Here is a 26568-nt window from a genome sequence, read left to right on the forward strand (position 1 = left end):
GAGTACTCATTATTATAATAAATGGTTGATTCAGTCCCAACCTCTGCACAACAGCTCCACTACAAACTAGACAATCGGTTTGGACCACGCGACACTCAGTTCCTAAATCTGTCTGTGTCAAAAGTGTTGCATGTAAGCTCCATGCTGGGATTGAATATCCTTTGTTGATGGCCCAGGAGGATGAGTGACAACGGTGGATATCAGCTTGGTTAATTATCTATGCCATCGTTGTGCCTGAGCGGACCAGTATGCCTAGAGGCAAATCATTAACTGGAAGGTAATCCTTCAGGGAGGACTCCAGTGATAATGGGCTCTGTTTTCATTCTCCCGGTGATGTGCACAAAGCATAGTTAACTCAAGCTTTTTGGGAGCTGCTCTGTTCAATCTCCCTGCCCAGCAATGCCTGCAGAGGTTAGATCAGTGCTGGAAGACATCCTGGCGGAAACCGGCGACATACAGCGTGTGCTGCCAGTATGGGATGAAGCGAACAAGGACTCTGAAGTGCCGGAGTGTTTTATTACATTACCTCAGGATCTGGTGAAAAGTTTCTCTCACACAAAGCGGGTTGGGAATTACCTGGTGGGTAAGATGATCAACAAAGGCTCCTTTGCCAAGGTGATGGAAGGGCTGCACGTTCCAACAGGGGAAAAGGTAAAGGCAGATCCATAAGGTGTGCTTGGTTCATGATTAATAGATGGCAGTACACTAAAGAACTGGAGGAATCCCAGAGGCTTATATTGATTAATATTTACAAAATATGATTGATTGAGGCAACAAAAATTATAGGAAACAGGATGAATACAGACCAGGTCCAACATGGAAGAGTAAAATTAATGAACTTTATGAAAATGTATTATTACCAGAAAACAGAATGTGAGTTCTTGAGTGAGACTAAAGTAGAGTCTGCTCGAGCTTATCAATATTTAATATTTTCACTCCTATGTGCTAAAATTCATGTGCGCACACCCACACTCGCTTTTCTCATGTTATTTCCACTTTCTTATGTTCCATATATACAGTAGTTTCGTCCCAGATCCAACTCCAATGAGATTTGCGGGTTGTCAATGATTGTAGCTCTATGAAAATCCAGACTGCTTCATTCGGAGCCAGTCTGCGGAGCCAGACTGTTTACTGTTTGATATTACAAGGGACGATTCAGACTGCTCCCTTTTCAGGTTCACTCTTATTTTGCATTTTTCCACCATGCCTTTCTTCCTGGATAAAAAGTGACACCACCGTGGTCTCCATGTTTAAATGAACAGAAGGATCGCATACGGAACCAAGGCGGGTAGATGGAGTTAAGATACAGATCATTAAGACACAGTGAATGGCAGAACAGGCTCCAGGGACACAATGGTCTACTCCTGTTCTTATATTCCTTCCTATTTTCTGTGAGTGTTTCCTTCGTAGATTAGTGGTGGTCAATTTTTGGAATGTATTGCTACTCTTTTTTCTGTTGTTGTTGCTCTTCACTCAATCCCCTCTTTTTCTTGCTTCTCACATTATTTCTTTTTTAATGGACAGCGGGGTAGAAATCAGCACGGGACTTCAGGCATTAAACAAGAGCAAAGTATCTGGGTGCGAGGTCCTGCACCCAATATGCAGTGCCTAAAAGTAACGCAGGCATGTTTTAAATTTGTAAAGTAGGGTCTTGCACCTGTTGCCATATTAATTTCTACAGCATTCTAACCAGTGCTCCTTAAAGGGATCACTGGAGGCCGAGGAAAAGCAGGTCAGAAGCTGGGTATTCTGCGGCGAGTGACTCACCTTCTGACTCCCAAAGCCTTTCCACCATCTACAAAGCACAAGTCAGGAGTGTGATGGAATACTCTCCACTTGCCTGGATGAATGCAGCTCCAACAACACTCAAGAAGCTCGACACCATCCAGGATAAAGCAGCCGGCTTGATTGGCATACCAATCACCATCCTAAACATTCATTCCCTTCATCATTGGCACACCGTGGCTGCAGTGTGTACCATTTACAAGATGCACTGAAGCAACTCGCCAAGGCTTCTTCGGCAGCACCTCTCAAACCCGCGACTTCTAATAACCTAGAAGGTCAAGTGCAGCAGGCACATAGGAACACCACCACCTGCACCTTCCCCTCCAAGTCACACACCATCCCTACTTGGAAATATATCGTCGCTGGGTCAAAATCCTGGAACTCCCTACTGAACAGCACTGTGGGAGAACCTTCACCACACGGACTGCAGTGGTTCAAGAAGGCGGCTCACCATCACCTTCTCAAGGGCAATTAGGGATGGGCAATAAAAGCTGGCCTTGCCAGCGACGCCCACATCCCATGAACGAAAAAAATAAGAAACTCAAAGGTAAGTTTTTAAAACCTACCTGAATATGGAGTTGAAGGAGCAGGTGTGCTCCTCCTAAATCCACATTAAAAATGCGGGCCACGAACAGCCACCGCCCGTCCCCCTCCCGATCTCCTCCCCCTCCCCAACATAACGCAGTCCCAGCCGGACAGCTTTGCTCCTCCTAGTGACTGTGAACTGCTTCTTGGGGTGCAATTAGTGCCCGCAGTACGTTGCTTGCCTTCTGAAGACGCAAGAGGACCAATATCGCATGGTCCTCTCGTCCATCAGTTTAGGCGCGGCAGTCGTTACCTCCACTCTGTTCGTGCCTGAAAACAGGCGCAAACAAATTTCTAGGCTTGATCTCTTCCACTTTGCAGCACACCATTCTGATAAGAATCATTTCTACTTATAGCATATATATAGCATACAAGGCTACGGACCAAATGCTGGAATATGGGATTAGAGTAGACAGGGCTGATGGCCGGCGCGGACACGATGGGCCGAAGGGCCTCTATCCGTGCTGTATAACTCTATGACTCTATGACTCTACTTAGAGTTCCATTGCAAAAAGGGTTGCTCTGTGTTAAATGTTGTGCATCATAAGACCTGTGCACCTAACCTGGCTTACATGATGTGTTCATTCAGCCTGCCACGTATTTTTGACTTAGCCACGATAGCAGGTCTGCTTACAAAATTCCAAAAATTAAAGGTACCATCCTTGGCGCTGTCTCATTCCTTATCTACATCCTACCACACTTCAATATTATTCATGTGCACGGGGTCAGCTTCTATATGTAAGCTGATGAAACCCAGTTCTACCTCTGTGCCACCAACCTTGACTCCAAGATTATCACCTTGTTGTGCGACTGCTTGTCTGAATTTGAGGGGTAGGAGTCCCATGGGGGTTCCTTGATTTCCCACCGTATCTTCGGCAGAAGAATACCGGAAATCCTGGAGAAAGAACCACTTACACCAGTTTCTGCTGACAATCGGGAGAACCCCGCGGAAATTCCGTGCCCAAGTTTTTGATGAGCCAAAACTTTCTCCCACTGCTACCATCCTGTTTGACAACCAGCAGTGCTCCATCACTTGATTCCACCGCCTTGCACAACTGCTTGCTTAGGATGCATCCTTGGTATCCTGTTTGAATCAAGTTGAGCTTTAAACCCCATAAATCCATCACCAAGTATTTCCACCTAAGCAACATCACCCGCTTCCATCAGTACCTCACTCCCTCTGTCACTAAAACCTTCAACCACACCTTTGTCACCTCCAGGCTCAACTTTTCCAAAATCCTCCTTGCTGGCCACCTTAGCTTCACCCTACACAAACTTCAACTCATCCAGAACTTGGCTATCTGCATCCGATCCCACACAAAGTCCCACTTGTCCATCATCCATGCCCTTGTCGACCCACATTGAATTCAAAGTCCTCATCCGGATCCCAGAAGTGCAGAGGTGCTCCTCCTGAGCCCACTATAAAAATCTGGACCTCTGCCGGCCCACCCAAGGCCCTCCCCCACCCCCACGTCGCGGGTTAAGGGGTGATCTGATCGAAGTTTATAAGATATTAAGGGGAACGGATAGGGTGGATAGAGAGAAACTATTTCCGCTGGTTGGGGATTCTAGGAGTAGGGGGCACAGTCTAAAAATTAGAGCCAGACCTTTCAGGAATGAGATTAAAAAACATTTCTACATACAAAGGGTGGTAGAAGTTTGGAACTCTCTTCCGCAAACGGCAATTGATACTAGCTCAATTGCTAAATTTAAATCTGAGATAGATAGCTTTTTGGCAACCAAAGGTATTAAGGGATATGGGCCAAAGGCAGGTATATGGAGTTAGATCACAGATCAGCCATGATCTTATCAAATGGCGGAGCAGGCACGAGGGGCTGAATGGCCTACTCCTGTTCCTATGTTCCTAAGTTCCTATTCCCCTCCTGGCTCCAACTTTTGGCTGGCTCACCATGGGAGCCGGCTAATCCCCCCCTCCCAGAACCAGCGTGCTGCAGGGTGGCATTCGCTTGGCATCTGCAGCTTACCGGCGGAATAGAAACGAGGCCCGGGCCTCCCATAGGGAAGAATGGGGAGGCTCCGCCCACCGTCCACTGCCCACCTGCTCTCCACCAGTAGTTAAAATCAGCCCTATGAATTGTACGCTGCTTCCTTTTTCCACTGCAGGGAGTCTGTGCTCATACCCTTTTGCTGCCATTATTTCATGACTTGGGTGCCTGGCCTCTGGCCACCTGCCCATCTCCCTTCCTCTCCCACTTCTTCTATTTCCCAGCTGGTCTCTGGCCTCCCCTTTCAAATAGTTCCCAGATGGAACTGACTCTTGTGCTGGCACTGTTTTGGGCAACCTACCAATCTCCCCTGTTTAATCACTTGCCTTCTGGCCTCTCCAACTCTACCCTTTCAAATCTTCATGCCAATTCTCAGAAAGAAGCAGCACCTGGTGCTGGCACTTTGTTGGACTTCAAACACTTGGCCTCAGGTCATCGAACCGCCTTCCTTTCCCTTCCCTTGTAAATCTTCAGATCAGCTCCCAGAGGAAACGGCACTAATGCTGGTGCTGTCACAGGCTTCTGTCATTGGGCCTCCGGCCACTCACCTGAATCCACTCCAGAAGACATCTTACTCCTCTTCTGCTTAGCCCTTTTCTGTTTTAAAGTGCTTAAAGTACTTATACTTTTCATTTTATAGTATAAGCATGCTAAGTGCTTTCTTTTAAAAAAGAACTGTTTCTCAACTCTATACAAGCTTTTAATTTGTTGAGTGAAATGAAGAGAGAGGGCAGTTACACTGACCCCGGAACTGGTTAAATTGGTGCAGCAATTTATATAATGATCCTCAAATAAAAGCACTTCACAAGCTGGAGAGGTGAACACTCAGCAGGAAAATGAGGAAATGGGGGAGAGGGGCGGGGGGACTAGAGGCACTGTTGAAGACCTGGCTTTTTATGAGATTTTTGAAAGCAAACAGAAAGGTAGCATGGCAAGGTAGTTTTAATCATAAGACTAATACAATACTGCTGCTTAACTAGTGCTTTATTGCTTCAAAACATCTTCACTTCACATAATTAATTACTTTTGCAGTGCAGTGACAATATTACGTTGAGATGAATGACCAATGTATCTGCTTTTAGGCAATATTAAGCAAAGGAGAAATGCTGACCAGGAGAGCTCATTGCTCTTCTTTGGATCATGCCATGAGTTTGTGAATGTCTGCTTGAATAGGCATCTCAGTTTATATCATCCAAAAGATGGCACCTCCAACAATACAACACTCCCTCAGAACTATGTTGCTTTGGAGTGTCAGCCTAGATTATGAGCTCAAACTCTGGGGGAAAATTGCAATGTTCTAGAAACAGACAACAGTTAGAAATAAAACAAAGTGCAGGTCCATAACTTCAGCAGAAGAGATGCAGAAACCCTGGAAAAATGGCATAAATGCTGTTGACGGTGTTTCTCCGGGGATTCAGCAGCTTTTCCGCAGAAGTTACAATGCATGAGTGGGAGAACCCCACCCCCCCCCATGGAAGTTCACCCCCATTGTGTCCAGTTTGAGAGCCTTACTTGAGGAAAGGTGTCAAGTCCATGGAGAGGATGCAGGAGAGATTCACTAAGATGTTACCAGAGGAGAAAGGCTGTAAGTCGTGAGGAGAGATTTAAGAAACTGGGCCTTTTTCACTAGAACAAAGAAGGTTAGGAGGAGAACTGACAGACTTGTTCAGAATTATAAAGGGTTTTGATGAGGTAAATAGGGAATAATTATTCCCACTGGTTTGTGAGTCAGTAACTAGGGGGCGTTTTAAGATCATCACCAAAAGAACAAAGGGAGAGGTTAGGAGTTTTTTTTGATAGACAGTTGTTAGGACATGGAAGGAGTGTGCTATAAGAAAAAGTGGTGGAAGCAAAATTTATAATTGCTTTTAAAAGAGAAAAAAATGCTATAGAGAATGTGCAGGCGCACAGAATTCAAAGGATAGCTCTTTCAGAGAACTCACACAGACGTGATGGGCTGAATAACCTCCCTCTGATTATGATTTTGTTTTAAGTTAAGAATAATCCCCATGGTAATTGTAGGTTTAAGAAAAGCTCATGTTTTTTATCTCCTGATAGACATTATAACCCACACTCGAACGAATGGTAACATGGGGCATGATTTTAAAAGCAAAGTGCGAGTGTGCGTTGGGGGCAGGGGGGGCAAAGAAAATCAGGATTTTCTAGAGCGGGAAGGAATCCTGACTCCAACCCGCCAAAAAACACGCACGACCCAGAGCCATCTGGGTGCGCACACCATTTCCGAACCCGGAAGTCCTGCCGGCAATTAAAGCCGGCGGGACAATATTTAAACCAGCAATTCAAGCACTTAAAGTACTTGAAATGTGCATAAATGTAATTAACAATGATGGCAAGCGATTTCAACACTGCCTCAGCGTGTTTCCTGTGCTGTGTGAAACATGCCATGGTGAACGAGTTGTGTTTCAGCCGGCAGCCATTTGGACATTTAAATGCCTGTTTGACAGATGGGGATAAAAGGTGAGTTATTGCAGCAGGGAACTCAGTTCTCTCAGACAAACTTTTGGCTGGGAGATCTTTGTGTTTACACTGAAAATTCTTAGCAGTGTATCCACTCAGAATTGTTCTGTTTACGCATATTTACCAACTTTTTGGACCCCCTCAAACTGACACCGTTAGGATGGGGGGGCACGATGGCTGCTTTCACCACTACATCCGAGGACGAGGAACATCACCATCCTCGCCAGGCACAGCGTACACTTCTGCCACATGGAGCTCCACAACACAGTGCTGCGCCACGAGCACCCGCACTGTGGAATCCCGACTCCAACCCGTGGGATTCCTTCCCGCTCTAGAAAATCCTGATTTTCTTTGCCCCCCTGCCCCCAACGCACCAGCACTTTGTTTTTAAAATCATGCCCCATGTTACAATTAGTTCGAGTGTATGTCTATCACAGAGGGCAGCAACAGAGAGAGCTACGTCGCAGGAGGCACTACCCTAGGGTGAGAGGGTCTACAGACCGAGGCTGAGCTTCCTGGACCTCTCTGAGAAGCAGTGCTAACGTAGGCTGAGAGTGAGTCGCCAGGTGGTCTCAGACATCTGCAGCCTTCTTCATGCCGAGCTGCTCATAGCTGGACCTGGTGGCATCGCATTGCCCGTTGCAGTTAAAGTCACCACTGCCCTCAACTTCTTTGCCTCTGGATCATTCTAGGGTGCCAACGGTGACATCGCCAAGATCTCTCAGCCGTCTGCACACAAGTGCATAAGACAGGTCACTGACAGCTTGTTTTGTAGGGCCCCGCCATATGTCAACTTCCCCATGGACGACCTCAGCCAGACGGGGAGGGCAGTGGGATTCCACTCTGCGGCTGGCTTCCCACAGGTACAGAATACAATCGATTGCACTCATATAGCAATCTGAGCAACTCCACATAAGCCAGGACTGTTCATCAACAGAAAGGGATATCACACCATCCACGCTCAGCTCGTTTGTGACCACAGGAAAAGATTCCTTCACGTGTGCGCCAGATTCCCTGGAAGCTGACATGATTCATTCATTCTGAGGGAATCCATCATCCTGGCCCTCTTCCACACACCAAACAGCCTTAAGGGCTGGCTCCTCGAGGACAAGGGATACCCCCTGCACACGTGGCTCATGACACCTCTGAGGAACCCCATCAGCGAGGAACAGCGTCTATACAACAACAGCCACGACGCCACCAGGTCTGTCACTGAACATGTGATAGGGCTGCTGAAGATGCGATTTCAGTGCCTGGATCGTTCTGGGGGAGCGCTTCATTATACACCAGCGAGAGTGGATCGAATTATAGTCATCCAAATCTGCCATCAACATTGAGGAGGAGATGGATAAGGAGGAGGAGGAAGAGGAGCAGGAGGAGGAGGAGCAGGAGCAGGAGCAGGAGAAGGAGGAGGAGGAGGGGGAGGAACCCATCAGCAGAGCAGTGGCTCACCTGGCTGCTTGTGAGACCAGGGAGTCACTAATATTTGAACGATTCTCATAAGGAGATCACAAAGTGAGGATAGTCCAGTCATCAGACCACCTGGAAAGAGCAGCACCAATACCAGCTCCCACCACCGCCCCCTGCACAAAACAGTCCTACAACTACACATGCACCCACTCTGAACACACCCACTGGGTGGCATCAAGTCTCACTGTTCATGATGAATCACATGAAAGGGCGCTATCACAAAAGGCAGTCAAGAATGGGCAAGACGTGGCAGTAGTGGTGAGAATGATAACATTTAATGTGACTTTAACAAAAACCAAATATAAATGAAAAATATGACAGTCTGTCAGACACCCTTGTGCATACCCTTCGTGATCACAAAACCTTAGCCATTCTCTACCTACTTCTACATGGTCCATCCCCTGTGGCTGCAGCAGAGGTAGTGGCAGGTTGCTCGTGTTCATACCCTGACTGGTTAGATGCTTTCAGCCTATGCCCTCTGGGTTTTGGAGCCCGTGAGGGCACCGCCCAAAGACTGCTCCACTTGCACCTGTGCAGGGGCTGACTCGGCCACCTGGAGAGGAGGCAGCATTGCGGGTACTAGTTGAGAGGGGGGCAAGGGGTAGAGACATGGGAGCGCTTTGAGTGGCATCCCCGCTTCCATGTCCCCTTTCGCCATCATCCCTCTCTTGGGCCAGGCCCACATCACTCCTACCACTCTGCTGGAGAACAGTTTGGCAGAAACGTGTGATGCCTTAGAAAGCTTGTTGTAAAGTTTCTGTCTGCCTGTTTAAGGCGGCAGAATGTTGTTCACCGTGAGTCCGAACAGCCATTGTCAGGGCCTGAATGGACTCATTTGTGAGCGTGTCGGAAGCTCGATGAAGGTTAGCCTTCTCTCCATCGCAAACATTCCCGCACTTACCTGCGCCACTATCTCAGACATTCCCTCCCGTACCTGTGCCACCATTCCCCTAATGCAGGAGGTGGACTTCTCCATCCTCTGCACTATTGTGGAGAGTGTGTGTGGCACCTGTTCCAGTACCTCGCAAAGGTGCTGCTGTCCCTCGATCATTCTCCTTTTAAAGGATGGCCACCGGAGTTCAGCATCTGGGTCCAGCTGAGCAGATCCTAAAGAGGAGTGTGCCCACCAATGTGGACTCTCCACAGCTGCCCCGACACCAGTGTCTGCTCGTGCTCACTTGTGTGCGGTGATTCACCAGGTGCCAACTCAACTAACTGACTACTAGGACCCACCGAGGTGTGAGTATCTGCGCTGGTGGATGGCTCGCTAAGGTGTGACGGTGCGCTCTCAGATGCTGGGAAGAATCGCCCTCTCTCGTCACTGCAGTCGTTGAAGGGCCTGGAAGAGAACAGAAGGCAATATTAAGCATGATCACTGATGTGTCATGTTGCAATGAGCATACTGAGGTGTTCATGTTGTGTGTGATGAATGTTAAAGTTGTGTCACCAGACGTTTGTGGGGTGCCAGTATTGGCGTTCCCGACGGACAGGCACTCGAGGGTGCGGCTGATCACCAGGGCCTCCTACTCCACCTCTGTGAGGACCACTATTTGTTGTGGCCCCCCCTCCAGTCCTCGCCCTCTCCTGTGCATTTTGCCCTCTCTTCTTCTACAAGGGAAGAAAGTACAGACATGTGAGTGAGTGAGGGTCAAGTGGTCAGCCAATGAATGCATTGGTTTGGGAGAGGCTGACAGTGAAAGAGATGTATCAGAGGGTATCAGACAGAGACATCACATTGGATGAGGATTGGGGTGAGTGGTAGTGATGGGGTCACAAATGGGGAGGTGAGGAAATGCTCAGGAAGTGAAGGTAAGTTGAGGGTGAGCCTTAAGTGGGTGTGAGGAGTGATGTGATGGAGTAGTCTTGGCAGTGCAGAATGATGTGAGGGGGATTGGGGGTGATGTGCAACATGGAATGTAGGAGAATCAGTAAGTGTACTCACTTTTGCTGACCTAGTTAAGTCATTGAATCGCTTCCTGCACTGGACCCAACTGCGGGAGATATTGCTGCTGCTGGTGACCTCCTCTGCCACCTCGAGCCAGGCCTTCTTGGTGCCAGAGGCAGGGCACTTCCTCCGGTCGGCCGGGTAAAATAATTCCCTCCTCCTCCTCATCCCGGCCAGCAGCACCTCAAGTGAGGTGTCACTGAATCTTGGAGCTGGCTTGCCCCTCTGCTGCTCCATTCTGTCTCCTTGCTCTTTGCTTCAGCAAAATCCATTGGAGGACTGGCCCTTTAAATCCAGATGCTCCAGCTGACAGCCTGTCATGCGGGTTTGCAGTCCACCCATTGCGCAGCTTTCGGACGGCAAACCTGGAGACAAGATTAATGGCCACCAATTAAGTCGCGATCGCGTGGGGAACGGTAAGGTTTTAATATTCGGGTTACCCGCGGGCCCATTGACCTGCCCGCTGCCATCCGCTGGCATTTTAAAACCGTGCACATGATTTTTTTTATGTTCTTATTGCAGAATATGTATAGTCACAAGACAGCAATCCTGCTGGTGATAAAACATCAACATTGTATTACATAATTACACCTAGTCATTTTAAGCAATTCAATATCTTCACAATACATTACTTACCTCCCCATCTCCTGACTGTAATGAATTATCTTTATGTGACCCTTACATGGGACGTTACTGCAAAAAAGGCAAGAAGCTCAAATCTTCAAGGACATAATTTTGACCCCGTGCCGGAAGGAGGGCAGGGGGGTCAAATTGCAGACGGGAAACCCATTAGTATGGGACTCCCGGACATCCTTACCTTTTTGACGTGAGGACATCTTTTATTTTTTTTGTCGGTTTGCCGTCTGACTGACCGGCCTGATTGGCAGGCTGGTCTCAGACGGACGGGAGAGCAGCCAGGGAGAGGACATCTTCAGATAAGTCTTTGATTGTATGGATGGAGGGGGTGCATGGGGGGCATGGGTGGGCACAGACGGCATGGGGGCATGGGGTATTGGTAGGCATGGGGCACTAGTGGGCATGGGTGGGCATGTGGGCCACAGGGGGAATCAGTCATGGGGGGAGGAATCAGGGGTCAGTCATGGTGGGGGGTGGGCAATGGGGGTCATTGCGGGGTCTGCGATTGTTGGTGGGGTCGGAGATCGGGGTTGTCTGCAATCATGAGGGGTGGGGTCAGAGATCAGTAGGGGGTCCGCGATCGTTGGGGGCGGGGTCGGAGATCGGGGTGGGGGGGATTCTGCGATCATTGGGGGGGGTCATTGCAGGTAAGCTTGTTGGGCCTGGGGGAAGCACTCCTGTTCCTCTGGGCCCACAAGCAGTGCTATAAAGGCACTTACCTGCAGTTTCAGGCCTCCTCGCCTCCTCTAACGTGGCCTGAAGGAGAAGGACCGGGAATCCCGGCCCCCAGGGGTTGAAATTGCAAAATCTGCAAAAACGGAGGCCAGCAGCCTCCTTGAAAGGTTTTAGTCACCAACCCGCCTCCTGGGAGCAGGTTGGTCGCCCGCCCCTCGTCCCGCCCTGTTGAAAACCTGAAATTGGCGGGTTGGAGGTGGATTAAGGGTGGGTTGGGGGCGGGTCTGAAATGATTGCAATTTTCAATGCCCCCCCTCCCCGACCCACCCGTTTTTCAATGTTAAAATCGTGCCTCAATAGTTTCCTTGGTCTACATTTGGCTGCATGCTGGTCTTTCAGATTATCAGCACAGGAGCAGACATAATTTTGTAATTCACTTTCTTATTACTGTCCTTCCTCAGATTTAAAATTGCCACTCATGATACTTATCTCTTGGGAGATCGATCAGTTCTTTCTGGTTTGCTGCTGCGCGAGCTCTCTCCCTTCCCACCATGAGCCACTAAACCTCCTTTCTTGCTGAGTGTGAGAGCCGTATCACACGGCAGTGTACTTGCATTAAAATTGAGCATCAGTCATTCACGGAGGCCGTTCTGTGGAGCACAGGAACCCAGAAGTTTGAATGAGGGCGGATTGGATCCAGCTTCGTGCTGACTTTGAAGGCAGTGTGAACATGGACAAATTAATGCTGGGTCTAAAAATGGATGGTTGGCACATACGTGTACACTTTACACCTCAGCACAGGGCCTGCCTGCACCCGAGGCCCAATTTACGCCACACCTGACCCCATCAGGCACACATCTCGTCAGCAGCCTGGCAACAACATGACCAGTAATGAATAAATATGGTCTGCAGGTGTTCCAGATGTACTGATTTATTATACAGTGATAATTTACATTACCTAATATCGGGTTAAGACATGCAGTCAGGTATCGAAGATTGATGACAAAGTAAAATCAAAACTATTAATGGTTCCCAGCTTGCCTCACCCTATTTCTGAATCTAACCGTATGTTTTAATCAGTTGTTAGTATAGATTAGCAGAATAGCAACTAATTATGAAACAATAAAGTAAGAGAAGGACTTCCAGATACTTAGCGCACAATGATTCAGAGCGTGGAGGAGTCCAGCTCCAACTCGTGTCGGAGCTTCACGCAGAGCATGGAGACCATTCTGTCGAATGCTGAATGAGTGGTCAGCTCCATGACCACGACAGAGATGCCCACCACAATGGAGCCTCTGCTGACAGCTCTGACAGCTTACATTGCTGCCATTGAAGCTCAGACAGCTGTCATCTTGGACCTAGAGGGCAGCGAAGACAGGGGCTTCCTGAGCATCACATCACTCCCGCACTCTGTTCTATTGAGAAAGATGCCAAACTAGTGATGGGGAGCATGCAAAGCAATGTGGGTGCAGTCTCAGGCACCTTGGATCCTGGGGAAGCCTGTAATGCTGGTGAAGAATGGTGTTCTTCACTCTGTCCATGGGGAATGTAATGGACGTGTTCTTCCTGGGGTAGAGAGACTCAATGACCGCCCTGATACGGCAGTACACAGAAAACTGCATTACGTCACTGATGTCACCTGCTGCAGCCTGGAACAAGCCCGTGACGAAATAGTTAAGGGCCACGGTGACCTTTACAGCCACAGGGCCACAGACAGTGCTGTCCATGCCCTGGTTTGGGGCTCCAGTTGTGGCTGCAGCAGGCGACACAGCTCTGTGACAGCCTTTTTGCTGAAGCACAGGCCCCTCACACGTGGGGGTGAATTTTAGTGGGGAGCGGGGAAGAGAGCGGCGGGGGCCGAGGGAATAGGAAACCTGGAAATATGGGTTTCCCGGACATCCTTACAATTTTGACATAAGGACACCTTTCATTTTTTTTAATGGTTTCCCGCCCGACAGCCAGCCAGATTGACAGGTTGGCTGTCAGTCAGACGGGAGAGCAGCCAGGAAGTGGATGCCAGCAGGTAAATCTTAGATCGGCGGGGGTGGGGGGGGGCCTGGAGGAAACACTGCTGCTCCTCCTGGCCCACAAGCAGTGCAATAAAGGCACTTTCCTGCTGATCCGGGCCTTCTCGCCTCCTCTTACGTGGTGTAAAGCAGGAAGCCCGGGAATCCCGGCCCCCAGGAGTTAAAAATAAAAATGCAGTTAAAATGGAGGCCCACAGCCTCCTTAAAAGATTTTACTGACCGACCAGCCTCCTGAGAGCGGCTTGGTCACCTGCCTCTCGACCCGTCTCCGTTAAAATCGGAGGCAGGCGAGTTGGGGTCGGGTTTTACGTCTTTACAATTTTTACCTTCCCACTTGCCGCCAACCCAACCCTTCTTGCGTTCAAAATTTACCCCATTGCTCCTCGGTGAAGTTGAGGTGTGAGAAGTGCTCCCTGAAGACCCACTGTGGGCACGGCCTCCTGCACAATGACCTTCTCCTCCTCCCACTTCTCCCAGCTGCCCCTTCTCCCTCCTGCCTTCTTCGCTGCTCCCCCCTCCACAGGTCTACCACACCCCTCATGACTGCAATATAACTGTTGGCAAAGCAGACCAAAGCAGTCCAGCACCAGCATAAAGCTGTTTCCAGAAATCAGAATTAATTCATGGAATGTAGGAAATTGCCCAAGAAAAAGGCCCAGAATTTAACCAGAGGACAAACCAGTAACTAACGTGTATGGAGTGGGATGAGCCCTTTAAATAGTGCTCCTGCAGGGTCCTTGCCGACTGTTAGCGCCATGACTTGCTGAGCAGGTTTATGATGTGACGAGTCAGGCACTGGAGCAGACCAATTTAACAAAAGGGTTCCTACAACAAGCTTATTTAAATATTATAATGAGGCTTTTAAATGCTTCCGCGTGTGCCCTGGACGTCTTCTGAGCAGCTCGATCCAATATGGCAGGTGGCACACTTCCAGCATGGAATGAGCATATGCACACCGCCTGCCATATTGGACCATTAGGCGTCCGTTTTCTGCCCGTAAAACAGGTGCACCGCGATCGAATTTCTAGGCTAATATCTCTAAACGTTCACTAATTTGATTCGGTTGATTTATTTACCAGGTAGCCATCAAAGTGATTGACAAGAAAAAAGCAAAGCAGGACACCTATGTACAGAAGAACATGAAGAGGGAGCCCCGCATCCACCAAATGATTAAGCACCCAAACATTGTGCAACTGTTTGAAACGTTGGAGACAGAGAACTCCTACTACATGGTGATGGAGCTGTGCCAGGGAGGTGACCTGATGGACAGAATCTGTGAGAAGAAGAAGTTAGAAGAAAGAGAAGTGAGAAAATACAGCAGGCAGATCTTATCAGCAGTGGAACACCTCCATCGTCACGCGATAGTACACAGGTAGAAAGGGAATCGTTTCCCGTCCATCTCCAGAGTCAGTACTGCTCTTCATGTCAGGGTTATCCAGTCAGCCTCAGTTGTGGAGCTATTTATCACGTCAAACTTGAGACAACAGGGGGAGTTTGCCAAACCCATGCTGCCCAAGGGAAATTTGGAGTGTGCTGTGCGTAAGTAACTTAAATAGTCGGAAAATCACGCACAGCACTCCCCTGAATTTCTGATACGCACTGCCACCAGTGCAGAATTGGAAAATAATCCTTAACGTGTTCAATTTAAGACACTTGTAGTAAGTTTTTGATGGGTTTTTTTTCTGTGCCAATCAACATGGGACACATTAGTGGTTGGAATGAAAGATGCACTTATTTCAGGCATTGAGTTTTGGTATAAATGACACCAACCTTATGTAGCACAGGCCAGCTGTAAAGTAAAACTGCTTTCTACTCCTTCCCAACAATAAGGGGAAGATTTCCTTTCTGTAATTTGTGCAACGAAATTCTAAACCTTTTCCTCATTGATAATAAGCCCTTGTCATGTGGAAATACGTCATTTTAATTTTTTACATGAAAATTATGCATTCTGGTTCATTTTAAACACTTTTATACTTCATTGATAGATTTATAATCTGAAAAAAAAAGGAAAAACAAAGTGACATTTGGGTTTTTAACAGATCAACCAGACCATCACTTCCCCAAAAGCTACCTCAGCAGTGACTCTCCCACATTCAACTCCCCACCCACCCCACTCCATGATGCCAGTTAAAGGGATGGTTCTTCGTACACTCATGCCATTGACCTTTGCCCTTTGCCCTTTGGTCTAGCCTCCATGATTGACAGCATGCTTAATGGAGCAGGTCTGGAGATCAATAATTATCCAATTACCATTACTTTGCTACGTTGCAAATGTTACCGTTTGAATAGCTTTGATATTTTAATGCATCATTCACTATGTTGAGATACAATGGCAGAGCTTGCTGACAGGTTCTGAAACAAACCGATAAACGAGTTCATGGGCTCAATTTTCAAAGAGAAAAACGGGTGGGTTTGGGGCGGGGGGGGGCATTGAAAATTGCCACCATTTCAGACCCGCCCCCAACCCGCCTCCAACCCACCCATTTTCACCGGGGCGGGACAAGGGGCAGGCAACCAACCTGCTCCCAGGAGACCGGTCGGGCCTTAAAACCTTTCAAGGAGGCTTCAGGCCTCCATTTTTCTCCAATTCCCGTGAAAGGAGGTGAGAATGCCCGAGACCAACAGGTAGGTGCCTAGAAAGGCACAGCTTGTGGGCCTGGAGGAGCAGGAGTGCTTCCCCCAGGCCAAACAAGCCTACCTGCACGGACCCCCCAACGATCATGGACCCCCGACCCCCAATCATGGACCCCCCCTGATCGTGGACACCTGACCCCGATCCTCGACCCCGATCCTCCCCTTCCGACCCCCGACCCCGATTCTCCCCCCCACTCCGACCCTTCCCCCCAACCCTGATCCTCCCTCCCACTCCGATCCTCCGACACCCGACCCTCCCCCTCAAGATCACAGACCGCCTCGATGACCCCCGATCCTGACACCCCCCTCCCGTAACTGACCCCTGATCCCATCCCCCATGATTCGCGACCCCATGCCAATGTATGCCCACCTATGCCAAACTATGCCCACCCAAACTCCTTACCCACCAATGCCCTCTGCCCACCCATGCCCCTGTGCCCACCCATGCCCCCTGTGCCCACCCATCTCCCCCCTTTCTCCCCCCTATCCATTCAAACAAAGACTTACCTGCAGACTTACCTACAGATGTCCTCTCCCTTGCTGGTCTCCCGTCCGACTGAGACCAGCCTCTCAATCAGTCGGACGAGAAACCGACAAAAATAAATAAAAGACGTCCGGGAAATCCGTACTAATGGGTTTCCCGACCTCAATTTGACCCCCCTGCCCCCTTCCCGGCTCCGTTTGAAAATTGAGCCCCATGTTTTTCAACAGATGACAGTCGTAATGTTGACCAATCATTGAAGGCAGAGACTAAACCAATCATCAAATTTTACTTATGGTGGAAATCAATCATTACATTTTCTGATTCCAAATACACACCAGACGTCAAGAAATTCCAGAATTACATCTCTTGGCAAATGACAACTAAATCCTGGAACCCCACAAAAACTATTCAACAAAATGTCATCTGCTAAAACAGGCTGGAACAGCAAGCTGACTTAAGGCAAACTGGTCTACAAAGACACTATAAAAACTGACTTCATCTGAAGAAGGTCAGTTCAAGTCCACAATCAACCTGCACTTGACTTCCAGTACAAAACCTTAAACATCCTCCCAACAAATGGCATCAGGGGGAAACCTTTTTTTCTCATCAGTAGGCTTCTATAGCTTTTACTTATAATCACATTGATTAGTATAATTTCAATACATGGTTTCATCTTGAATTTCTGTTGTATTCAGGATTGTGTAGGTAGTATAGTGGTTCGAGTGCTGGACAGAAACCCAGGGATTGAGAGTTTAAATCCCACCATAGCAAGTTGTGAAATTGAATTGAATAAATTCAGTAATTTGTGGCCAGTACCAGAAAAATGACCTTGAAAACTGATGGATGTTGTACAAAAAAACAACTGGTTCACTAATGTCCTTCAGGTGAGGGAACTTGCCACTCGTACTCAGTCTGGAATACACACGACTCTTGTCCACATGATGTAGTTGACTCTTGATGCATTTTGAGGTGGCTTAGAAAGCCATTCAGTTGTACATACAAACAATCTCTTCAAGAAGAAGACTCACCACCAACTTCTCAGGGCAACTACAGGTGGCAATAAATGGGGCCTCTATTTTGTGTGAAAGGAGGCATACTGACCTTGTGGCCGGTGCATGTGTGGTCCACCTGGGATTTCAGGCCTTGGTCAGACCCTAGAAGACTTGGCTTCAGGCCTGAACAGCCCCTTCACAAGTGAACAGGTAAGCCTTTCAAAATTACAACTTTGGCTGTAACTGCCACAGCCAAGCCTCCCACCTACCCCCCACTTCTCCTGCACTCCTGCTCTGGCAGGTGTCCAGGGTTTGTCTGTAGTGGCACAGGCTCCCTGCAGCCTTATATATAAATAAAGGAACGTCTTCCTGACCTCAGATACAACGGGAGGGTCAGTAGTGGAACTTCCCGGTGTGCAGATCCCAACACAAGCTGGGACTGATTACCCACAAATATTTAGGCCCACAGTTACCCATCAGAAAGGGTGTAGCCAAGGGATGGGGCTTCTAGGCTGAGTGTTTCCTTGGTCCGGGCCTGGGTTTCACCGGTCAGCAAATGGAGCCCATCTGAGCCAGGGGACTCAGCTCGGATACTCTTTCCTGGTTCCCTTATGAAAGGAGACAATTTTACTCTTCTGTACCAGGGCACCGTTACCCTCAAGAGCAGCTTTCCAGTATCACCTGTTCTGGCTCCTCCACAATGTGGGGGGTGGGATTGGGAGGGGGAGTGGGGGGAGGTTGCCTGAGATGTTCCCATAGCGTCTCAGGCATCTGTCAAAAAAATTCAGATAAGTGAACCCTTGCCTGAGGTTGGAAAATTCAACAGGGTCAGCAGTGAAGGCTCCGAGTGGGCACGTCCTGAGCTTCCACCAGGATTGTAGACCCTTAGATGTTTGGGCTCCATATTTGCAACTCAGAAGGATCGAGAGAGGAAAATTCAGAGGAGCAGTGAACAGCAGTTCAATCAAACACAGTTTAAATTTAAAACAAATATTCAGGTTGAACGATTGCATTTAAAGAAATCACGTTTTCTGTTATTTTCCCAAGGGACCTGAAAATAGAAAACTTCCTCCTTGATGAAAATAATAACATCAAAATTGTTGGTAAGTGTAACACAATATAAACTAGTCATTAGAAACTAGTGGTACCCAATGTGCTACTGGAGTTGGTGCTGAGTTGCTACCCACTTAAAATAAACCGGTTACAGGAAAGGAATTCAATTCAAACTCATTGCGGGTAATATTAACTTTAGACGAAAGTGTAAAAAGCACAATATCAGCTCCGCCCATTAATCACTCTCCCGATTGACTTCAATAGAAACGAAAATCGCGAAGGGTGTTTTATGGGCGACCGAGCCTATATCGCCCATTTTACATTATCGCCTAAAGTTAAAATGATCCCCATTGTGTATTCTTATGCTAAAATTCAGAGTCTAATGTCAAGGCTTCTCAATGTTTGGAATAGTCTGATCCAGGATCTGAGCATGCTCAATAAGATGCTTCATACAAATTTATTCAAAAGATTAACAAGAAGAGCGGGATGCTAAAATTAGTCAGAGTTTGTTCAAACGGGGTTCTAATGAGGACATTTTCTTTATAATAATTAAATTAATGGAAGTCATGGCCTAGGTATTACTGTTCATGTGATATTCAAGAGTTAACTGTGCTTACTAAAAAACATTTGGAAGACTTTACACATGCTGGTTCACTCTTTTCAATCTCCCACCTAAAATAAGGCCTTGCCTGCTGCAAATCAGAAATCGGAGCACATTGCTTGGAACTGTCCAATGTGGAGGGTGCCTGGTACCTGTGGAACCGATCCTCAGTAAGAAATTAAAACCATCAAGATAGGAGAGGGAACAAGATTGGCAGAAGTTAATGAATAAAAAAGGGTGCTCCCGTGTGCATCTTTTGAACTCTTTGGTCATTTATTTTGTATTCATTCCCTGTTGTGCTTTCTCCTCGATGTAGATTTTGGATTGAGTAACACCCTGAAGAATGACAGCCAGGAGTTGTTGAATACACAGTGTGGGAGTCCGGCCTATGCTGCTCCAGAGCTCCTGGCCCATAAGAAATACGGTCCCAAGGTGGATGTCTGGTCAATGTAGGTACTGGTTTAGGAACAACAGATGAGAATTAAATCTACCTCTTGGATTTTGATGTCTATATATATATATATCCCCACTGATGCAAACTGATGCAATTTAACATATCTCGCTGTCCAAATACTATAAATCTTGTTCGGATGTCAGATTTCTTATCTTTACAGGTGTGTATTTCCAGAATTTGCAGGTTTTGCTTTTGCAAAATCTTGTCTTTGCTTTAAGCTCCTGCAGGCACTATTCTAACACATTTTCTAACTCACTTAAAATAAACAATGTGTGTTAAAATTATGCACCAAGAAATTTAACACGAATGGACTAATCCCGCATTAAAAAAATGGCGCGCAAAATTACAAATAAAAACAGAAAATGCCGGAAACACTCAGCGGGTCAGGCAGCATCTGTGGAGAGAGAAACAGAGAAACAGAGCTTTCATTAGAGGAATGGCCTGATGACCTTTCATCAGACAATCATCTGATGAAAGGACATCGACCTGCAATGTTGGGGGTAATTTTAACCTAACTCACCAGGTGGGAAACCCACGGGATCGGTTGGAATGCAGGTTTTCCTCCCAGCTCAATATTACTCTCCACTGACTTCATTGGAGAGTAAAATCAAGCAGGGTGTATAATCGAGCGGGGTGTAAAATCGGGCGGGGTGTAAAATCGGGCGGTGTGTAAAATCGGGCGGTGTGTAAAATCTAGCGGGGTGTAAAATTGGGCGGGGTGTAAAATCGGGCTGGGTGTAAAATCGAGCGGGGTGTAAAATCGAGCAGGGTGTAAAATCGGGCTGGGTGTAAAATCGGGCGGGGTGTAAAATCGGGCGGGGTGTAAAATCGGGCCGGGTGTAAAATCGGGCGGTGTGTAAAATCGAGCGGGGTGTAAAATCGGGCAGGGTGTAAAATCGGGCGGTGTGTAAAATCGGGCGGGGTGTAAAATCGGGCGGGGTGTAAAATCGAGCGGGGTGTAAAATCGGGCGGGGTGTAAAATCGGGCGGTGTGTAAAATCGAGCGGGGTTTAAAATCGGGCGGGGTGTAAAATCGGGCCGGGTGTAAAACCAGCGTTCCACCCAATCCCGTCAGTTTCCTGAAGGGTGGGTTAGGTTAAAATTGCTCCTGTTAACTCTGTTTCTATCTCCACAGATGCTGCCTGACCTGCTGAGTGTTTCTCGCATTTTCTGTTTTTATTTCAGATTTTCAATATCCGCAGTATTTTGCTTTTGTTCCATCACAAAATTACAAGCCTGGTTACTGTTAGAAATGCAGCTCTGGTATTTTTATTAGAGGGGTATTGTCGATGTTTTAGAGGATTCAGACAGCCTGGAACAGTTGCTGTGAAATCTCTGCTGATTTCACAGCTCCTTCATGTCACAGCTGACACTGTACATCAAATTTTTACCAATTGTCTCTGAGAAATACATTGCATGGGTGTAGGGGGTGGTGGTGTGTGTCAGCTTCACCTCTGACTACTGAGCGGTTCGAATCGCTCCCACTCCCTGGGTTCTAGACCTTGGACTTATTTGGGGGTTGTGACAAAGTGCAGCAGACAACTGGTTTTGGTGCAAGAAACTTTGACCTTTATTCAAGAGAGGAAATACAACACAACAATCTTAACACTCTAATAAAATGGGGAACACTACAGTACACGCGAGGGAAAATACAGTAGAAGGATACCTCACCCCTCCCAAATCCCACTGTATGAGTTAGGTTGGACTCTAAGGGACCAGGGATAATGCTCACCAAACGAAACCTTGACAGTAATTCACCCAGAGGTAGGTCAGAAATAGATTGTAGAGTGGAAACTTTGCGGATCTTCGGTTTTCTCCCGAGTTGGTTTTCTTTGGTCGCGGTGGCTCAATATTACCCGGTTGGTTGGTGGTAATATTCGGTTGGTTGTTTCGTAAGGCCCTTGTTGCCGCGAGGTGTCTGATGGTCACTGGGACTGTTGCTCTGGTTTCTTCTTGTGTGTCGGCCTGCTTCTAGAGCTGCTGACCTTCCCTGCCGAACTGCTTTCCTTGTTGTCTGCTGGAAACTGCTTTTCTTTCCAGACACAGGCAGAACCAAGACAGTTTCTTCTTGTGTGTCGGCCTGCTTCTAGAGCTGCTGATCTTCCTTGTCAAACTGCCTTCCCCTCGCCTTGTTGTTTGCTGGAAACTACAAACTGCTCTTCTTTCCAGACACAGGCAGAACCAACACAAGCAGCCCACCAGAGCCAGCAAGCCAGAGAGAGAGAGAGAGAGCTTTCGCCTTGTGGCTGTCTCTTCTACAATGGTCTGTTTAAACAGTTCTTACAAAGTTCTTTGATGGCCTTTTGATGGTCCCAATCATATTGCAAATTGCTTCTCCCAATGTGTCATTGTTTTTAATTCTGATTTAGAGCTTGTCACATAAGGCTTCCTTTTGTATCCAACGTCCTAGGTGTTGATAGGTTTTGCATTAAAACAAAAGCATGACCCCACCAGTCTGGAAACAGTTATCTCTTTCAATGGGAGTGCTTATCGACCCCCTGCTGTCCGTTTTGCATTAAAACAGAGACATGTCTGAAGCAGTAATTCTCCCACCTTCCACGTGTGGGTTGTAGATTTTGTCTGGTGACCTCTCAACTATCCTTCCATTTTAGGATTATAGTCAATGGCCAAAGTTTTCCCATACTCAGGGTAAAGGTGAATTTCTTTAGGGTTTTTCTCTCAGTTTTTGGGGGAATCTGTGAATTTTGAGAATCTTACATGGGTGAGCAAAGTGGAAAAGTATTTCACTTCCAGAGTGAAACGAGAAATGGCCAAACTTACCCGAGAAAGGATAGGATTGACAGCCTTCCCTGGGACAACCTCCGAACAAACCTACCCTAGCAAGCTACGTCTATCGCAGGCTGACGTGCCTTGTTTTTAAACCCAAGAATAAACGGCATTCTTGAGTTTATACAAAATATGCTGATAATATTTACATTTTTCTCAAATTTTCAGTTATAATTTATGGCAATGAATCATATTATTGGAGATTTAAAGGATGATAAACATGTGAATGCTGTAGGGTAAGATGAGACTTTGAAGTTCATTTGCTTTTCCTGATCACTCAACTGCTTTGCCCCCCTACAAAGAAACAAAAATGACTCATGTATTTTATTTGTAAAAGCACAGTGACTGCAAACTTGCTGCTGCCTGAAAGGAAAAGTGCCCTCTACAGTATCTCAGAATCCTAGACATTATACTGTGAAATTTGTTATATTTACCAGTTGCTCCCCATTTTAAAGCTAGTTAGAGTCAGGCTGGGAGTAGACATTTTCCTGCAGAACTCCTCTTCTGATATTGTACAGTTCTGCTTCAGCAGCTAGGCCTGTCATTCGGATCGAGACTCCTTTTAAAATGTAAAATATCTTGATGTTTGCCACGCTTAAAAATAAACACAGCTCCATGGGCTACATTTACCACTCATTCATAATCATTGGTCAGAAAACCCACCAGGATAATCTTTTGACCTGCATTCCCGGCAGGGAGTCTTATCTGCCAGTAATATATACTGAAAATACAGGCGTGAGTTGCACGTGATTTTCCAACCATAATGTGCCCCCAAATTTCCAACGTTCACTGCCGCCAGGTGAAGCTCCCTGCCAGGAGCACAAAGTCAGATAATTACCCCTTATGATCTCACATTAGGCAGAAGTTGAACAAAAATGCATGTCCCTACTAGGTTGTCTGTTACTAGCAATTACGAAGGGTACAGCAAAAGTAAAGATGGATGGTAGAATAACATTATACAGTTTTATAATTCTGTGGAATGTCATCTTGCTTTGAGAAAATCACTTTTATTTTCTTTCCCTACTCAGCAGCAATTTTTCCTAACAATCTTGCTTTGTTCCAACTCTAAACAACGGAGGCAAGATAATAGTGGAGATAATAGTGGATGAAAGGCTGTAGATTATCATCTTCACTACCTGGGCGGTAACCTGGCAGAGCAGATCGTCCGTCCATTATAAAATCCATCTAATGGAATAGCAATCAGGTGTATCCTATAACGGGTGGGTGATCCACTCTGCCTGATTACCACCCAAAGGGTCACGGTGAAAATCTGCCTGAATGTGTTCCCATGACACTCCTATTCGAATGGAATAATTAAAATAACACAGAGGAATGTTACGTTACATTTTCATCCACTATTACCGTTGACATTAATTTCTATTCTCACACGTCTGTCAAGGGGTCTGCCCTTCTCTCCTTCACCAGCCACTTCATAGGGTTAACTGCCTGATCTGGCATTCCCGGCGATGACTGGTGCTTGTGGTAAATGATGGTCGAGAAATTACAGCACTGAAGCCCCTGATTTTCCATCAGTAAATGGATGAAAATTAGATGCTGCGGGCCAGCAACCAGAGGGTGGTGGGGGTCTGGAACTCACTGCCTGAGAGGGCGGTAGAAGCAGAAACCCTCAATTCATTTAAAAAGTACTTGGATGTGCACTTGAAGTGCCGTAACTTACGGGGCTATGGACCAAGTCTGGAAATTGGGATTAAGATGGATAGCTCTTTTTCAGCTGGCAGGGACACAATGGGTCGAATGGCCTCCTTCTGTGCGTAATTTTCTATGATGCTATGGTTCTAACCTCCTGATCACCACTTCCTGTGAATAATGCCCCTCACCGGGATACACAGCTGAGGCGTCAACCCTCATGTGTCATCATATCCCCAGTGTGAATAATGCTATATTTCTTTTCCTACTGATATCTTAAATTCTGCCCACCAACTGCAACATTACATTTTGGATTATTAATATGCATTTTAACAAGAATCATTGTACTGACGCTTACTTTAAAAATAAACAAAACAAATCTCCACAGGATTGATAAGATAAAATGTAGGAAAGCGCATTTAAGGTTTGTTTGCTATGGGATATTATGCTGGGAGGAGGTGAGATTATATTGAAGGGTTGTGTTAGAATGGCAAAGTGTCTTAACGTGTTTAAACACAGTGAGCTCGGTGGTGCAATCTGCAACACAATAACAGCACTGCATTTCGTATTACAAATATATTATTTTTAACTTTAGTTTTAAGAGAGACAACGCGGTTGAATTTCCGAGGGGTTTTCTCTCTCATCTGCCGTAACTTTGGCAGAAAAGCCACGGGAAACACTGGAAAGCGGCAAAAACGTTTACGCTGTTTTTCCGTGGTTTCCGCAGCTCTTCCACCGAAGTTACGGCAGATGAGAAAGACAACCCATACAGAAATTCAATCCTTATGCTCGGAGATACAAGCGTATAAACGCTTAACACTCGTTAATATTTTACAAAGAGAGCCTTACGTTAAAATTATCTTGATCGTTAAAATTACACCCTGGGATACTGGTGTACAAATGCTTAACACATTCGTATGAAATTCCTCCTTTCGCTATTTTAGCAGAGGCGCTTCCCGTTTAACCTTTGTTGGAATATGTATTTTTTTCCTTCCCCTTCCTGGATCTCCCTGTGCTATCACAATTGAGATAGCTGATAGATAACCCACTCTGGCAATTCCGTTCTGAAGGTTATACTGATATGGTTAGATGAAGAGGGGTAGGAGGAGGCTCGTATGGAGCATAAACACCAGCATAGACCTGTTGGGCTGAATGGCCTGTTTCTGTACTGTACATTCTATGTAAAAAAAATGGCCACTAGGAGGTGAGGATCAGGGGGGTGGCTAGAGTGAAAAGTCCCTCCAATTTTCTTTCCTTTCACCTGGTGCTTCCCTTCAGTGGCATATCCGAGTACAGGAGCTCGGTATGTGCAGGATTGTTGTTGCAAACTCACACCGCTGCTTGGCATAGAGTGTGCTGGTACACCACTGCCCGACCTGAAACTAAAATAACAGCATTGAAAAAGTTTGCAACAGATGTACAGATAAAATTTATGAGTTTGCACTCCCAGCGAGGAGCCTAGCTCAACAGGAGGGCAGAGCACAGAATCAGCCATGAAAGTCACTGTGTCCATTTCACAGCTCTCACAATTTTCATTAAAATTAACAACCGGAAAATGACGAGAAACATGAATCATATACATTGACATCCAAGCTCAATTCTGTGATCTGACCTCGCTTTCAGCAAGGTTTCCCACTGAGAGTGCAAACTCATAAACTTTACCCCATGGTAGGACAAACTATTGAGGTTCTGCGAGTCCTAGAGAGTTCTGCATACGCTGTCCCTAATTGAATGCGTTAAAAAACTCCCTAATATGACAACACTGCCCCTTTAATAAAAATGTCGAAGCTACATTTTGTAATTGTTGAGGATCACAGTGATGGATTAGTGGAGGTCACAGTGACCAATATTTCCCTAAATCTAGTAAATCATTAATGTCGCCTAGCATCTGTTAACAGTTTCGCAGTGTTTCCTAATCTGTTGGAAAAGTTGAATGCCTGTATTTATAAATCAATACATACTAGTATATATATATATATACATTATTCAATACCTATCTGTTAGTTGAACTTTAAGTGACAAACCCGTTCTCAGAAAATAAAACATGCTATTATAACAAAGTTCACGATAATAACCCTTCTGCTTTAAGATTCTGCTCTATTCAAGAAAAGAGGGAGAGAGAAAACAGGGAACTACAGGTCAGTTAGCCTGACATCAGTCGTCGGGAAAATGCTGGAATCCATTATTAAGGAAGTGGTCGCAGGGCACTTAGAAAATCATAGTATGATTCGGCAGAGTCAACATGGTTTTATGAAAGGGAAAGCGTGTTTGACAAACCTATTAGAGTTTTTGAAGATGTAACTAGCAGAG

The 26568-nt window shown here is 46.6% G+C and overlaps 1 protein-coding gene across 1 annotated transcript in view; it reads left to right on the top strand.

Annotated features, from left to right (window-relative positions):
• The first annotated feature begins 345 nt into the window (after positions 1-345).
• Positions 346-26568, top strand: part of LOC137321983 (hormonally up-regulated neu tumor-associated kinase homolog A) — a 53742-nt gene continuing 27519 nt past the window's right edge. Inside the window, exons 1-4 of the mRNA XM_067984941.1 lie at positions 346-651; positions 14687-14979; positions 18765-18820; positions 19688-19820. Coding sequence (XP_067841042.1) covers positions 400-651; positions 14687-14979; positions 18765-18820; positions 19688-19820 — 734 coding nt within the window. The 5' untranslated portion in view covers positions 346-399. The remainder of the gene's footprint in view (positions 652-14686; positions 14980-18764; positions 18821-19687; positions 19821-26568) is intronic.

The sequence above is a fragment of the Heptranchias perlo genome, chromosome 5 (genome assembly GCF_035084215.1).
Source record: "Heptranchias perlo isolate sHepPer1 chromosome 5, sHepPer1.hap1, whole genome shotgun sequence".
NCBI lineage: Eukaryota > Metazoa > Chordata > Chondrichthyes > Hexanchiformes > Hexanchidae > Heptranchias > Heptranchias perlo.